Source organism: Ipomoea nil, unplaced genomic scaffold (assembly GCF_001879475.1).
Source record: "Ipomoea nil cultivar Tokyo-kokei standard unplaced genomic scaffold, Asagao_1.1 scaffold0688, whole genome shotgun sequence".
Lineage (NCBI taxonomy): Eukaryota > Viridiplantae > Streptophyta > Magnoliopsida > Solanales > Convolvulaceae > Ipomoea > Ipomoea nil.
The window spans coordinates 521074-539503 of NW_017617116.1; the positions used below are offsets into that span (position 1 = coordinate 521074).

Below are 18430 nucleotides of genomic sequence, written 5' to 3' on the forward strand. Positions count from 1 at the left end.
TCTGTTTCAGCAGGAACGTTGATGAGTCTATGAGACGAAGAGTAGGAGACATTCTGGGAGTTAGGTGTGAGGGAGGTAGTGGGAATTACTTGGGTTTGCCCATGCTGGTTGGAAGGAACAAAAAACAGATTTTTGGTTTCATTAAGTCAAGGATAATCAGCCGTATACAGGGATGGAACCAAAGATTCATTTCTAGAGCCGGAAGAGAAATCCTCCTTAAAAGTGTCATCCAATCCATTCCTTCTTATGCTATGGGGGTGTTCTTACTGCCAAAGGATCTTATTAAGGAGGTGGAAGTTATAATGAATGGCTATTGGTGGAAAGGGGGTGGTATTGAGAGTAAGGGAATTCATTGGAAAAATTGGAACAAGCTGTGTGTCCATAAGAACTGGGGGGGACTTGGTTTTCGAAATCTTAGAGACTTCAACATTGCCATGTTATGCAAGCAAGCTTGGAGGCTAATCAAGTATCCTAATTCTCTAGTGGCAAAGATTTACAGTGCTAGATACTACCCCACTTCAACTTTTCTTGACGCAAAAAAATGTTCTAACCAATCCTATATTTGGAGTAGTTTATTAGAAACTCAGGAGGTCCTCAGAAAACACAGCAGGTGGAGAGTGGGTAAAGGAGATCAGATCAAGATTTGGGGTGACAATTGGCTGCCTGATACCGATAATCCACAGATTGTTTCTTTCCCGTACCCTTTTCTGGACAATGCAACTGTGGACGTCCTAAAAACCTCTGATAGTTGCTACTGGGACATGGAAACTATTAGAGAGATCTTTGATACAAGAGATGCAGATCTTATTCAAAAAATTCCGCTGGGAAAACACCAGACAGAGGACAAGCTAATCTGGAATCCGAATGATGATGGGGTTTTTACTGTGAGAAGCTGCTACAAAGTTTTGAATGGTGAATTAAGGGCAGAAGATAGAATGAAGTGGACTCTTATTTGGACTCTCAAAATTCCACCCAAAATTAAAATCTTCATTTGGCAGTTATGCACTAACTGTCTACCAACCAAGGATCTTCTAATATCCAAGAGAGTTAATTGTGGAGAGTGCTGCCTTTTATGTGACCAAGAGACGGAATCTGCATGGCATTTGTTTGTGGATTGTATTCATGCTCGACAATGCTGGAGTATTCTTGGGTGCCAACCGAACTCTGCTCATTTCTCATCTGTCCAGGAATGGTTCATCTTTCTATCATCATCTTTGCCTAGGGATCAATTATGCACAGTGATCGTGTGTTGCTGGGAAATTTGGAGACAAAGAAACGACAAGATCTGGAACAACAAGAGGATTCAAAGTGCAGAGACCATTGTCTTTAAAGCTTCGAAGTATCTGCAGGATTGGAGAGAAGCAGCCTTACCATCCTTACCAGTTAATGAGGAGTCGACTACTGTGCAACCTAAATGGTCAAAACCACAGGAAGGTTTTCACAAACTAAATGTCGATGCAGCGATAGACTCAATCAACGGCAAGATGGGCTTTGGGTGCGTCATCAGAGACGAACACGGCACTTTTGTAGCAGCTAGAGGAATTCAATGGGATGGTGTTTTCTCACCCAGGGAAGCTGAAGCTACTGCGATCAGGGAAGCACTGAGCTGGATTAAAGAACTAAACTTGAATAAAGTCAGCGTTGAGACAGATTCTCTTCAAGTGGTCAACAGTCTCAAATCGAGTATAGGAGAATCCTCTTTCCATGTAATCCTTAGTGATATTAAAAACGTATTGTGCGACTTTTCGCATGTGTTTTTATCCTTTGTAAAGCGATCAGCGAACGGTGTAGCTCATGCTATAGCTAGATATGCCGTTTCTAGTTCTGGTTGCTCCGAGTGGCTTTCTATTCCGCCACCTTTCCTTTGTAATGCTTTGTCTACGGACTTGATGAATTAATGTTATGACTTTCTTTCAAAAAAAAAAAAAAAAGGATTCAGAAACGTAAGCTATCAAAAGAAAAAAAAAAAAAAAAACATAATCTAATCAGCAGGGGTAAAAGTGTTATTTTACTACCACTGCCCTACTTTACCAATAAAAACTCGTGGTGGAATTTAGAAAGCCGTAGAAGGGTAGAGAATGAACTGGTTGCGGAACCGCGTCTCGGCCGCCGTCTTCACTCGTCCCAGTGCTTCCCTGAACTCAGTGAGTTGGGAGCTCCAACAATGCCGCGGAATCCGAGTGAAGGTCTACAACAACAATCTAGAGAGAGCATTGGTGGTGATGCAAAGGATGATGCAGTCCAGCGGGATCGAACGGATCATAAAGCGCCAGCAGCCTCGCCATATCAAGAACTGCGAGAAGCGGGTACTCGCTAAGAAAGCCCTCCAGCGTAAGATCCGCTCCCAAGAACTCGCTCGCAAGCTCAAATCCATCCTCGTCAAGAAAGTCAGGTAAATCAACTTCAAGTCTCAGCTTCAATTTTGTTTCCGGTTTTTAATAATTTAAATTTTTCTGTGCAGTTATTAGATTGGTATATATATTATGGATTGATAATCTAACTGGAATTTGAGGATTTTGTCATGCAAATATCAATCAGATGTCATAAGTGCACATATATTATGTATAGAGGAGTAATGTTTGCTTCAATAAATATATTGGTTAGTTCTGGAATTTTAAGGTGGAAAGGAAATTTGAATGTGAATTTAGGTATCTGGACAGGGGGAAATAAACAAATACTGAGCAAATTATTTGTTTCATCCCTCTGTCCTAGAGCTTGTGGATGATGAACAATCTCCTCTCTCGAGTAGTCAAAGGGGGCTACAGTCATCCAGATATTTTATTTTTGATATATAAATGACAGTTCATAGTTTCCATCTGCAACGGCCTGCAAGCTCGAAATGAATGCGGTTAAAGACAAACAATTAATACTCCTTAATAAACATGCTTCTCTTCGATTTTGAATGAAAATTTATGTTAAATTGATGCAGTAGGGAAAAGAAATGACAAAGTAATATGTAGCTTAATCTAGTACAGTTAAGCGTCTTTCAAAATGTTTTCTTGTTTTCATTCTTTACTTTCTTTTGCCCCCTAATTTGCACCTCTGCAAATATTGACTTAGCTTATTTCCTCATATCCCCAGAGATTAATTTGACAGAAATTTCCACAACAGATAGACAGTGAAATCATAAATGATACTCCAGAATTTGTTTAAATCCAGTGATGCTGTTTGGTGCTGAATTTCATTTATCTTCCCTTGATTCTTTCTGCTTAAGATTTACTTATGGCCTCTGCTTCTCTGCTCATTCGTCAAGCATTGTTCCCTGTGCTTTCTGGTTTTATATGCATCTATAATCTATAATAGGCCTTACTCTCATGATTCTTGTTAAGTGCATTTCACCAAGCATTGCAATGCATTTAAGTAATTCCTATCTTTGACTCTCAAAATAGCTTTCTATGTTCTACATCCTCATCCTTTTTTATGTATATAATTGAAAGGGTGAAAGTATTGGTGATCTTTCTGGGTAGGTAATCTGGGGATCAAGCTTCCATATTTCTCTTTTGCTAGACACATAGACCATTATGTTCCGCTTATTATTCAAGAAATACTTTCATGGACTGTTCATTTTAATCTTCTACTTTTTACACAAGGATGTATATGACTTTCTTTTCGTTGCAATCATTTTACCACATTGGTTGCTATCTTCTTTGAATAAACAATCAAGAATCATTGTTCCCCAAAGAACTCAGGAACAAAAACACATTTTCCCAGTTATCTCTTTCTCTGTTTTGACACTCCTTGATTGCTTTGGTTGCAGGGGTCTGTAAGAGGAGTAAAAGAGATATCTATCCGCATTCGTGGTGAGAGCCAATCTCCATTTTGTTGCGGTTTATTCAATGGCTTGAATTTTTATTATGCAGAACAGTGGTGTAAAGCGAAGACTGCTATCATCAAATCTGTAATTTGTTATATCCTCACTGCTAAAAGTGAATTGGTGGATTTGAGCATTCTTACGTATACGGCAAATTGTGAATTTTGCCGGACTTTTTGCTCTTGAATATTTCATAAATTTTTAGAGATGTGTTGTTTCTCTAGCTACTTTATCATTTGTTGTTAGTATTTGAAGTTTGGGGATGTTTTAGTAGCAATCGCCTATAATAAAAATTTAGGCTACACATTTTTGTGTTCTTTACCTCCACAAGAACTTGTGAAAAATATTCCATAAAACCCTGAGAATTTAAGAAGTCACAAATTTTGAAAATAAATTTCTCCTCATATCTGTCTTGATTCTCCATTTCTATTTCTTGTTTGCTTGGCAAAAGGGAGCTCTGTATTCCGAACAAACCTCAAATCCATGTTTCTTTGCTCAGTCCTTCAATGCTCCAAGTTGATTTAAGGATACAAAGAGCAGTAATAAACAACCCAAGTTGCACTTAAAATTTGCTATTCTAGGGATGTCAATTGCACCTTATCTTGCTCTTGGAGAATCCGATTCTCCGTTTTGATGAATGTGGAGATGGAGACGCTCTCCGATTTCTCGCTCTGATGGAGCCGGAGATGATGGAGCCGGAGATGGGGGACGGGAACTTGGGAAATACCCTTGATCCACCCCGTCCTTATCTTAAAAAATTTATGTACATTCGAATTAAATGCTTAGATATGTTTGTTTATCACTAAATGTAGTGCTTTTCATTTCACAATGAGTGTTATAACAAACTTTTCAAATGTGTATATGGGCAATTTATATCGTGTACCAGGGCGCGCATTGCATTGTGCCCCTTGGTGCAAAACGACGTCGTTTCGGATTTTTTTAAAAAAAATTTCGCTATCCTGTGTCGGATGTTAATTTTCTTTAAAAAATAAATCTCATGTTAAAAATGTACGGGGTACATAATTGTATAACAAAATATATATACTTTTTTTGAAAAGATAATACACGTATTCTAACATAATACTTAATACACATAAATTCTTAACATAATACACATAAACTCTTAACATAATACACATAAATTTCCTGTTTCGGATGTACATAATTGTATAAAGAAATGTACATAATTGTATACCATAATGTACATAATCACGTCAACTCTCTACATAAGTTACGTCATTTTAGGAATTGGGAGGCGCGAGGGGCACAGTGCTATGTGCACCGTGGTGCATGTTTAACGATTGGTGTATATGGGATTGGTCTAGGACATTTGAGAATATTAACTTTAAACACTCACGCACATTAAGTACAAATCTCAGGCACATTAAGCACAAGACTCACGCACATTAAGTATAAAACTCACGCACATTAATCAACCGCACGGGAAGCCACAAATGCACTTGATCCCTTTCCTATATATATATATATATATATATATATATATATATATATATATATATATATATATATATATATATAGTGAAATAAATGAGAAATATGATGTAATCTTAGCCATTGATTCAGATCAGATCAATGTTCAGAATGAAGTAATTTTATTCAAAAAATGCAGTGGTATTTTGATAATTTTGTGTAAGTTAGTTTATTTTTTTCAGAGTTCCAGTGCACATTGTCCCTTCATATCGAGCACATTGTTGTGCCTTACAGTGCACGTTATTGTGCCTTCAACCTTTAAGTTCGAAGGTGTTATATATATATATATATATATATATATATATATATATATATATATATATATATATATATATATATATATATATATATATATATATATATATATATATATATATATAATTTTAAAGAACATTTGATCTTGATTTTAGTTGAATATTGTGATTGTTTATGATTTGTGTTAAAAATCATGCATTAATTTAGTCTTTTCAATAAATATTTCATATTTTCTACCTTACCATGCACATTTTTGCCTTTCTAGTGTTCCAGTGCACATTTTTCCTTCTTCTAGAGCACATTGTTGTGCCGTATCATTGCCAACTTTTTTTTAAAAAAGGAAGAGTTGATCTATTGCTAGGATTTCACCGCATTTTTCACCTAAGGTAGCCATCTCACATGAACCCTTATATACATACACACACACACACACACACACACACACACACACACATATATATATATATATATATATATATATATATATATATATATATATATATATATATATATATATATATATATATATATATATATTAAGGATCAAATGAGGACACTTTATCACATAAGAAATGTGGATTAATCTTGATCGTTTATATATATATAAGGTATACAAGTATAATTACACAATATTAGTATAATTACCTAAAAATTATTATGATAATTAAGCTAATAATTACCCTAATAATAGTATAAACAATTAAATATAGGCCGTTAGATTTTTTTTTTAATTATAATTAATTTTCAGATAATATACATACATACATACATATATTATACTTATGGTATAATACTATGAGAACAAAATAAATTATCATTCATATTTTTGTGTGTAATTACTGTGGTAATTAATATATATATATATATATATATATATATATATATATATATATATATATATATATATATATATATATATATATATATATATATATATATATATATATATATATATATATATATATATATATAGGGAAAATTGTAAAAAATGTCCCTCTATAATTGATCAATTATCAATGTTACTCCTGAATTATGAGGGTTGTAAATGTTGCCCCTCAATTATTAAAACAGTGCACTTATAACCCCTCCGGTAACGGATCTGTGAATTCCCGTTAGTCAATGACGTTATATGAGGGTAAATATGTAATTGCATTATTTTTCCTTTTTTTCTTTTTATATTTTTCATTTGTTTCTTTTAACCTTTTTAACAAAAGCTTTTACCCTTTTCCTTTAACCCATTCGACAAAAGGATACAGACAAACAGATTACATTATTTCCTTTAACCCATTCGACGATTGAAGGACACGAAGTCGAAGCCGTCGTCGACATTAAGCTTTTCTTCCATTCGTGTGTTCGTTCGCCGACAACAAGTATAAAACTTCTTCTTACTGTCTTCTTCTCTTCTTCGTGAAATTGTTCAAAACCCTAACCCTATCTTAAATTCTCATTTAGTACAGAGTAAATTGGTAGGAAACCGAAGCTTGGAGTATGCGATAATGACTAGTCGAAGGCTATCTGGACTAACTGCTACACCCAGATGTAAGTATTAAATTGAATAGTAATACTTTAATAGGAATTCGAAGATTGTTGTCTGGCTTGTCATAAATGGTTGTACTATAATAGTAGGGACCCCTTAATAGTTTGTTGTTATCTGGTTTGTATTATCATTTACTGAACATGTGCGATGGTTATCTGGATTCTCCCATGTGTGTAGGTCCCAACATTGTGTGAATTAAGCAATTTTTTATTCTGCCCAGATTAGTGTTGTTTTTGTGGTCCCCAATTCTGTGTGTTGCCAATAAACATGTCGATTTAGTGAAATTGAGCTTTGTTTTTGTGGTCCCCAGTAGTTTGACTTGAAATTAATGTACTTATATGCTATTTCTTTACTGTCAGATGATGAGGTTGGTATGTACACTCTCAAACTGTATTATGGTGGAGATCTAGTGCTAAAACCTAGAGTTGAATATAAGAATGGTAGAATTGAGTATTTTGACAAATTCTCTAGTGAAGAAGGTAGTATTTTAGAATTAAGAAAACTGGTGAAAAGTTTAAAGTTTTGTGATAAGAAGGTGAAGTTTTGGTTTAAATGTGGTTCTAAGAGTTATCCTAAAGTGAGACAGATTAAAACTGATGCTGAACTGTTGAGTGTCATGTATGAAATTTCCAAAAATAAAGAGGTTGAAATGTACGTAGAACATCTAGAAGATGACCAGTGGGACTATGAGGTACATGCAGATGGGTACATTTTAGATGAGTTATGGGTAGAATCTGAAAGTAATGTTCCATTACAAGATTGGGAATTTGAAGTTGGTGAAGGTTATAATAATGGTAGGACTTTAAAAGACAATGTGACTGTGAATGTGATTGCTTCTGAGAATGCTACTGTCAATGCCTCTGTGAATGTGAATCCTTCTGTGAATGCCTCTGAGAATGCTACTATGGATGGTAATGTTACTGTAGTTAGGGTGTCTAAAATCAGAAAAAACAAACAAAAAGTTTTAGATAATGGGGAAGAAAATGATTTTGTCCATTCTGAAGAAGAGTTGAGGAGTTTATGTTCATCTGACTCAGAGTTGGAGCTATCTAAGCCATCAAATGTTTTTCATGAAAAAGATCTTGAAAAAGAAGGATTCAAGTTTGTTGTTGGCATGATATTTAACAGTAATGATGACTTCAAATGGGCTGTAAAATGTCACCAAGCACTTAGGAAAAGAGCCATCAAATTTACTAAGATTGGACCTGCTAGAATTACTGTTGTATGTAAGGATGATAACTGTAAATGGAAGATGTATGCTTCAAAGAGTAATTCTAGGAGTCTACTGAGCATTAAAAGTTATAATCCAGACCACACATGTGCTATTCAAAATGACATTAAGACTGTGAATGCTGGTTTTGTTGCTAAGTACTATCAAGATGAGTTCAAAACTGCTGATGATTCATTTAGTAGGATTCAGTTTCAACAGAAAGTGAAGAAGAAATTTAATTCTGTCATAAGTAAACATCATTCATGGAGGGCTAAGAGGCTGGCACATAAGGAAATATATGGGGATGATCACAATCAATTTGAAAAGCTTTGGGATTACTGTGATGAGTTGAAGAAAAGCAATCCAGGGACAAGTGCAAAAATGAAAGTTGATGGGGATTACACAATCAATGGTAGTTCAAGGTTTATGAGGTTGTATATTTGTTATACAGCATGTAGAGAGGGATTTCTAGCTGGTTGTAGACCTTTCATTGGGTTGGATGGATGCCATTTAAAGGGGTGCCAAAAGGGGGGTCAAATATTAGGGGTGTTAGCGAACAGAGCTTTCGTCAAACTACTCGTGTTCGTGTTCGGTAAGCGTTCGTTTATGTTCGTTTGTTAAGGTAAACGAACATCAACAAACAAAATTTAGAGCTCGGTTAATAAACGAACAGAGCTTGAACAGTTGTAAGCTCGTTTGCTAAGAGATCGTGAACAAGCTCGTTTGTATTCGTTTACTAATGTTCGTGAACAAGCTCGTTTGTGTTCGTTTAATAATGTTCGTGAACAAGTTCGTTTGTGTTCGTTTAATAATGTTCGCGAACATGTTCATAAACATATATATTATATTATATTATATTATATTAGTTTTGTAGTTGTGTAGTTGTGTTGTTTGTTTGATTATTGTTCATGAACGTAGATTATATATTGTTCACGAACGAATTGTGATCATGAACATGTGCATGTGTTTGTTTATTAAGTGTCCATGAACGTAAATGAATATGTTCGTGAACGTGCTTGTTAATGAACATGTTTGTGAACGTGTTTGTTAACGTTAACGAACACGTTTGTGAACGTGTTCACGAACGTTAACAAACACGTTCGCGAACATGTTCGTTAAGGTTAACGAACACGTACGTGAACGTGTTCGCGAACGTTAACGAACACTAACGAACGCTTAACAAACGAACACGAACAGGATTTTCAAAAACCTTAACAAACAAACACGAGCACGAACCCTACAAATTCCTTAACAAACGAACACGAGGAACCTCCGTTCGTTTATGTTCGGTTCGTTAACAGCCCTAGGGTCAATTACTAACTGCAGTTGGTGTTGATGCAAATAATGCAATGTTTCCAATTGTATTTGCCATTGTAGAAGGAGAACTTAAAGAGACATGGGCATGGTTTTTGGAATTGTTAGACCAAGATTTGAACATTTCAGAAAATCCTAATGCTTGGACCATCATCTTAGACAAACAAAAAGGTTTGTTACCTGCTGTGGAGGAAAAACTGTCAGGGGTAGAACATAGGTTCTGTGTGAGACATATGCATGCTAATTTTGTTAAAGATGGATTCTCTGGGCAGTTGTTAAAGCAGAAATTGTGGGCAGTTTGTAGAGCTACTACTGTACCTGAATACTTGACTAGAATGGAAGAGTTGAGGAAGCTCAATCCCAAAGCAGCTGATTGGGTTACTGCTAGGGAACCTCACTATTACTGCAGGGCTTTCTTTAGCTCTTTTCCAAGCTGTGATATTCTCTTAAACAACCTGTGTGAATCATGGAATAGTTCAATCTTACAGTTTAGGGACAATGGAATTCTAACAATGTGTGAAAACAGTAGGGTCTATCTAATGGCGAGGATGCAAACAAATAGAGATAACATGAAGAAACATCCTTTGAATATCTGTCCCAAGATAATGAAGTTGGCAGAAGAGGCCAAAGACAAGTCCAATAGCACAAGAGTTATGAACCAGTCATACTACCAGTTACTTCCTCAGAGTTATGGCACAAGACATGTCTCCCACCCCCATTGCCACCCAAATATAAAGCACAACCAGGAAGGCCAAAAAAAAGAAGAAGAATAGGACTGGAAGAATCAGCTGCAAATCAAAGTGGAAACAAGGGAAAAGTTGGTGAATTGAAAAGGTGTACTGTGTGCGGAAGGAAAGGCCATAACAAAAGAAAATGTGAAGTTAAAAACCAGCAGGTTAGAAGGGGAAATTTAGTTTAAAAGTGATCTTAAATAAACATGTAAAACCTGATTTTTGCAAATAAAACTGTGCAGGCAGTTGAGGAAGAAGCAAAAGCAGAAGCAGCAATAGGAGCAGGGCAAGAAGTGGAAGAACATGATGTTGTTGTTGAAACTCAAGTGCCAACATCTGTACTAGATGAAATGGTAAACAGTTTTTGCTAGATGAAATGTATTATTGAACATGACTATACTGTAAACAGTTTTTGCTAAATTATATCTACAACAAATGTGCAGGCCATGATGAATTCTCAACCAAGTCAGAATGTTGGAAATCATGGCCCTCAAGTATCATATTTCATTTCATCACACATGGAATAGCTTCCAACACCAGACAATGTCATTAGGAAGGGGGGGAAAAGAATTTGTTACTTTGTCAACTCTACAGAAGAAGAAGATAAAGGTGTCCAAGCATAACAACAAAAAGCAGTCTTAAATTAGATAAAGGTGTCCAAGTAGTTTTGTATTTTGTGGTGAAAGTAGATGAATGCACATCTTTTGGTGAATTATGCCTAACTTTGACAGTTTTTTGTGATTAAATTAGATGAATGCTTAACTTTGGCAGTTTTTTTTTTTTTTTTTTTTTTTTTTTTGTGCTTTAGATGAATTCTGCCAAACTTTTGCAGTATTGAGTACTTTTGTAATTGGGCAAAATCAACTCTACTTATGTATTTTGTGCTTTTGATGAATTATGCACATCTTCTTATGATCCTTTGTGACTTTTTGCAGTATTTTGTGTTTTTTTTTTACTATTTGCTTTTTGACAGTATTTTGTGGCTTTTGCACTTTTGTCTCTTATTTGATTTTGGACAGCACATTGTGCTTTAGAACAAGGCTTTTTAAACAAGATTATTAGACAGCAACATGAACAAGAAAGAATAATATGAAAATCACCATAAACAACTTCACTTCACTTTTCATTCAAATACAAAATAATATACACCATCAGCTAGACACCTATTACAGTTTCATTTTGATCTAGTCTCTAATTTGTAGCAAACACCAATCACTTCATACAAAATACAAAGTGGATTTATTTCAACTGTAATATACCATCACCTGCAATAACAGATTCCCACAGCCCTTTCCAAATTAAGGGAAGTATTAATCCTACACTTAATCCCCCCCCCCCCCCCCCCCCCCCCCAAAATCATATTTCTCCCTCTTTGGTTATTCAAAGAAAATTCCAGCCTAGTAATCTTTACTCTCAGTTGCTGCACCTCAAGCTCCTTCTTTTCCATCTCAATTTCAAGTTTCTGAAATTCATTCTGATGCTTATCCAATCGTTTAAGTAGTTCTCTGATCAATTGTGCTACTCGCTCATTCACATCAAAATCTAACCACTGGAAAAAACGACAACTTCCATGCCCCTGCAATTATCCCAACACACTAAATTTAGGGTTTATTCATAATTATTTAAAAATGAACATTTGCAATCACAATTACTTACACCATATCTTTGACATGCTCGATATCTCTTTCCTGGATTCGCATAGCTCCAAGACATTTTGACGGGTGCAAGAAGACCACAATGACAGCGTATCTCCTCCATTGTTGAACATGAAAAGCTTTGGCTTACCCCAGACATGTCTTTAAGCAAAATCCCATGTTCGATTAATTAGGGTTGTTAAGGAGAAGAGAAGAAGAAACTAAGAAGAAGGACAAACCTAGTTGTCGGTGGCCGGAGAATAGAAACGGAGATTAGAGGCCGGTCTTCAATCCTATTCTTTCGTAGCAGGTGCGAGGTCTTCAATCGGTGACAGTCTCAATGAGGAGGGGAAATGGAAAATATATAAAGAAAAAGGAAAAATAAGTCAATTACATATTTACCCTCATATAACGCCATTGACTAACAGGAATTCACAGATCCGTTACCGGATGGGTTATAAGTGCACCGTTTTAATAATTGAGGGGCAACATTTACAACCCTCATAATTCAGGAGTAACATTGATAATTGGTCAATTATAGAGAGGCATTTTTTACAATTTTTCCTATATATATATATATATATATATATATATATATATATATATATATATATATATATGTATGTATGTATGTATGTATGTATGTATGTATGTATGTATGCATATTTGTATACTTAAGATATAAACGTATAATTGCACAATATTAGTTTAATTACCAAATAATTGTTATGGTAATTAAAGAATTAACTGCACACATATTAGTATAATTGATTAATAATTATTATGTTAATTAAGTTAATAATTACACAAATATTAGTATAATTACAATTAAACATGAGTCGCTAAATTTATTTTTATAATAATTATAATTAATTCATCCAGATATGGAGGATGAAAATAATAAATGCGATATGGAGTAAAAGTATAATAGCACATATATTAGTATAATTACCTAATACTTATTATGGAAATTAAGATAAACATGGGTTGTTTGATTTATTTTTATAATAATTACAATTAAATTATTTTTTTTATATTTATTTTAATAATAATATAATTAAATAAATTATATTATATATCGATTTTTCTAAGATAACTGTAGTCAAACGAGTCATATATTATTTAATTAATTAAATGATACTTTTGCACTAATTTTACAATTAAATAAATGTATACTTTTAAATATTAGAATTGTTTATAATTTTATTATCTAAATATACAATAATTAAAAAAAAGTTATTCGTGCATCGCACGAGTAAAAATTTATAGAATATCATAATAAAACATTATAGAACTCATATAATTGTATAGAATTTTAGGGAAGGTTTTAGAGATATAATCATAGTCATACGACTAAGTAATCTTCACCCGTATGTTTAGGAGGTGGAATAATTGAATAAGTATAAATAACCTCATGAGGCTCATTTTGTAACAATCTAAGTGGTCCTAGTTGTTGGAATAAAGATGAAGGAGGATGATGGGCAAGGAGTTGCGAAACGAGGATGAATAAAAAAAATTGGTAAAAAGAAAAGGTCAAAATAATTTTATTTAAAATAATAAAGATAAAAGATAAAAAATCATTTAGAAATTACTAATTCAAAATAAATTATTATTTTTTTGAAAGCCAAACACAAAAAACTTTATATATTACTTTAAATAATTGAGAAAGCCGTAGTAAGGTTTTAAAGAAAAAAAATTCAATTAGCAGGGGTAAAAGTGTCATTTTACTACCACTGCCCTACTTTACCAATAAAAACTCGTGGGATAATATTGCTATATATTTTTTGGTGGCTCGACCCATACAGATTATCTCAAGCAATGTCAAATATTGCGATATTTTTTGTAGGAAACCTGCATACAAATGATGGAAAGATTAGATTTTGCAGCTCAAATCATATACACTAACAAATTCGTTTTTTTATTTTTTAAATTTTATTTTCTCTTCTCTTCCTTACTAATAATTTAAATGAACAAATAGAGTAGTGTTGGTCTATAATACAAAAACCAGACAAAAAAATATATACAAAAAATAGAAATTATTTAGCTTTCCTTTTAATAGACCGAAATTTTAGTCACGTACTCAGTCAGAGAGAGATGTGCTTTTTTCCCATATCACTGATCGGTGTGGACAGTCGATCTACCAAAATCAGCAATAGGCGATTGGCGACCAACATATCCTTTCGCTTTTTCCCCCATATAATTGTAAAAACGAAGCCAAACAGGATGTGGATAAAAGAAATGGACGCATGCAGATGAAGAATCATCTCGAAACAAAATGCTTTGACATCGCCGGAGAAAAAAATAAATAAAAATGAAACAAATGGAACATGAAAGCGAGAAGGTGTGTAGCAAGGGCTGTGATTGCTAAAATGTAGAGAGAAGACGGAGCATAGTTCTCAGACAGAGACAATGCGGAGCAATTGTTTCAGACAGGGGTGGAGAATCAAGGTGATGGATTTCGGGTTTGGTTTTTTGTATTTATATGGGCTTATATGGTTTGCCCAATTTGGGGTTTGTATTGGGCTTCTGAGTTGGGCCAAAAGAAAAAAAATATATACTTAAATATATGTATGTTTTAGGCCAAATTTGGTGTTTTGTTAATTAAGAAACTACTTCGTATATTTTAAATGCTATGATTTTTTTTATCATTTATTTATTTTTTTTTTTGCTTAGAATGAAAATGTCAAGTAAGAATTGTTTTTTTTTTTCCAATTATTTTAGTTAATAAATTAATTTATGGTTAATTAATATAGAAAATATTGATGATTCATACGTAATATGCTGAAGCTTCAACTTCAAATCATAATTTCCTACGAGAGAAAGGATAATTTGGTCCGCAAAGTGTAAGTTGTTATGTCTTAGTGATTTTTCTTCTCCACTTTGTTAAAGAAATATATAATTATTCTCGGAAGATTTTCATTGATCATGATGTTCCATCTTTTGTTTGCATAAACCATCTATTTTTATCCATGTTGTTTTTATGACTTTGCAAAAATTAGGGTATATATATATATATATATATATATATATATATATATATATATATATATATATATATATATATATATATATATATATATATATATACTAGTAAATCATTTTAAAACTGATAAATTGCATTTGTTTTTTTATTTCGATTTGATGAATTTTTATGAGTATTGATGTAATTTTTTTTTTTGTTTTTGATTTTTTTTCACAAGAAATACAAAAAATTTTTATGATGAATATATACATTTGTAAATTTTAGGGTTTTTGACGTTATTTTACAAGTATTTTCTACTTGTGTTATTTAGTTAACATGTATTTTCCAGTGTTTCCAATATGACATAAAATTATGTTACTTACTGGTCGTATAAGTTTTTAAAATGAAAGCGTCTAATGTTGTAACTATTAGGTAATGTATTTTATGAAGAAAGGACATTTATGTAAAGACAATTGTGAAGAAATTAATAATATTTGTTTAAATCTCTTTTTCTTCTAAAGAAAAGTTATTATACATAAATAACAGAGGTGTGCTGAGATGTTGAAGTAGAGAATTAAGATGAATGGAATATTGCTAGCTTTGAGCATGTGATGTAAAATTATGTGTTGTTCGCTTAAAAACAAGTAGGGTTATGTTATTGTGTGTGGGCTATAGTGAGGTATCTTAACGCATCATACAATACCATAATCTGTAATCTTTTGTCATTACAATTTATAATTGTACTTATCTAAGTACTCAAACTATGCATATACACATTCTCTCATCCCTACTCAAATTGATACAGTTTCAAAAACTATGAAGTATGTATGTATCCAAAGTTTTTTGTTTTTATTTTGTTTTTTTTTAAGTGCTTGGGTCCAACGCTGTTGATTGACCATGTTAAAGAAGATTTATATTGTAATTCTTTACTAAATAGAATATCACACCACATATTTGTCATTTGAATTTAGAGTACATTTGAAAACAAGAGAAAAGAGGAAATTAAATTTAGAAATTACCTGGTCTCGTTTTGAATAACATGTCACACAACTTTAATGAACCATAGATGATTTGTCAAATATAGATACACATATCACTTTAATTGAATTGTCTGAATTCAACAGCTTTTGCAGATTGATATCGAGAAATCCTGTGGCACATGTGTGATAAATAGTTGTCAATTGCAAATAATTAGTATATCAAAATGTTTTTTTTTTTAAATATGAAAAAGAGGGTACAAAAAACTAACATCAATAAACGTTGGACATGGTGTTAGTTTTTGTCTGGTGCAACAGTTGTTTGAGAAATGTAGTCCAAGATTTCTTGATAAACAATATTATTTGTAATATTAGTCAGTTTGTTGTGACCATCATCACTAAATATAATCATCTTGACCGAATCTGCTTTTTTTGCCCGAGACATAGCCACATACAACTGTCCATGACAAAAAACTGCCTCTTTCAAGTAGATTCCCACAAAATCTAATGTTTGTCTTTGAGCTTTGTTAATTGTCATGGCAAAGCACACTTTAATAGGAAATTGGGTTCTTTTAAAGGGTATCGGACAATTTTCATCCTTTGATGGCTCAAGAGGAATTCTTGGAATGAAGACATGTTTTCCTTTGTATTCACCAACTGCAATCAAACAACTGATGAGATGATCTTCAAATGAATCACAAACTAATCTTGTCCCGTTACATAATCCTTCCGATGGATTCAGATTTCTCAATAAAATTATAGGACAATTTTTCTTCAGAAGTAACTTGTGAGGAGGCAGGCCAGCTGGGGATAAAGTGTGTAAATAATCTTTACAATGCATCGGCTTCGAATCAATTGGTTCATCAAAACTAACATAGCACTTACTCTCTCCTGGGAATCTATCTATTAAGTTAGAATTAATTTCATCTGCAAACTCATTCTTAGTTGTTAAGATGGCTCTGTTCATTAACGAATAAGGATACATAATAGACAATTAACTTCATAGTATTTGAAGTTTGGTTTCTTCTTGAATATTTCATAAATTTTTAGAGATGTGTTGTTTCTCTAGCTACTTTATCATTTGGTGTTAGTATTTGAAGTTTGGGAATATCTTTGTAGCAATCGCCTATAATAAAAATTTAACAGTCTATACATTTTTGTGTTTGTTACCTCCACAGGAACTTGTGAAAAATATTCCATAAACCCTGAGAATTTAAGAAGTCACAAATTTTGAGAATAAATTTCTCCTCATATTTGTCTTGATTCTCCATTTCTATTCTTGTTTGCTTGGGAAAAGGGAGCTCTGTATTCTGAACAAACCTCAAATCTATGTTTCATTGCTCAGTCCCTCAATGCTCCAAGTTGATTTAAGGATACAAAGAGCAGTAATAAACAACCCAAGTTGCACTTAAAATTTGCTATGCTAGGGATGTCAATTGCACCTTGCCCTCGGAGAATCTGATTCTCCGTTCTGATGGATGTGGAGATGGGGATCTTATCTTGCCCTCGGAGAATCCGATTCTTCGTTCTGATGGATGTGGAGATGGGGACGCTGTCTTTGACAGAGGTCTTTGGAGAATCCAATTTCCCGCTTTGACGGAAGCGGAGATGGGGGACGGGGACTCGGGGAATACCCTTCCCCATCCTTATCTTAAAAAATTTATGTACATTCGAATTAAACACTTAGATATATTTGTCTATCACTAAATGTAGTGCTTTTCATTTCACAATGAGTATTATAACAAACTTTTCAAATGTGTATATGGGAATTGGGATTGGTCATTGGTCTAGGACATTTGAGAACATTAACTTCATTTTTATTTTTTTTTGGTTGTAAATGATGAGTGAGGTATTAGTTGCAACAAGTGATTCTTTTTTTTCTTTTTTTTTGAAAACCAACCAAAGCATGCATTATATTAAGCTTGAAATACAATCAGGAGGAAACAAATTCCACACACCAAGGAAAGGACAGAGGAAGAACCAGCAGCCCGTGTAAGCAGCACATGAGCGACATCCTTTTGACATGGCTAATCTTAACGTTGCCAATGCAGAAGCAATTAAACGACATTGCTGAACTAGTAAACCAACATATGAGTAGTCTATACTAACAGAATGAAAAGCATTACAAAAACTCAAGCAATCCGACTCCACAATATAATCAGTAGCTATGCTACTCTTTATCCACGCGAGAGCTTCCTTCACCGCCATAGCCTCCGCAAGATAAGGGTCGGATGGACAATATACCTCTCGGCTACAAGCAGCCACAAATGCCCCATCATGATCTCGGACCACCGCTCCAAAGAAGCAAACCCTACCCGTGAGAGCCGCATCCACATTACATTTCAATATGCCCAACGGCGGAGGAGTCCACGATTCCTGCCTAGTCGCGCCATGCGAAATCGGACTGGACCTAGTTAGCGCCTCTTTCCACATCGTACACAAAGCCGCAACCTGCCCCCTCATACCCTCCAAATTTGGCAGCAACCAGAATAATATTATCCTGATCCC

At 33.8% G+C, this 18430-nt stretch overlaps 2 protein-coding genes across 2 annotated transcripts; one reads left to right on the plus strand and one right to left on the minus strand.

The window, feature by feature from the left end:
* The first annotated feature begins 2038 nt into the window (after positions 1–2038).
* Positions 2039–4075, plus strand: LOC109175852. Its single transcript, XM_019325216.1, has 2 exons — positions 2039–2392; positions 3758–4075. Exons 1-2 carry the CDS (start codon positions 2079–2081, stop codon positions 3765–3767), a joined length of 324 nt encoding a protein of 107 aa, XP_019180761.1. The 5' UTR covers positions 2039–2078; the 3' UTR covers positions 3768–4075.
* A 7535-nt stretch (positions 4076–11610) lies between these two features.
* Positions 11611–12227, minus strand: LOC109175377. The gene is made up of 3 exons (XM_019324641.1): positions 12223–12227; positions 12006–12145; positions 11611–11925 (listed from the first exon to the last, which is right to left on the minus strand). Exons 2-3 carry the CDS (start codon positions 12141–12143, stop codon positions 11611–11613), a joined length of 453 nt encoding a protein of 150 aa, XP_019180186.1. The 5' UTR covers positions 12144–12145; positions 12223–12227.
* Positions 12228–18430: the final 6203 nt, after the last annotated feature.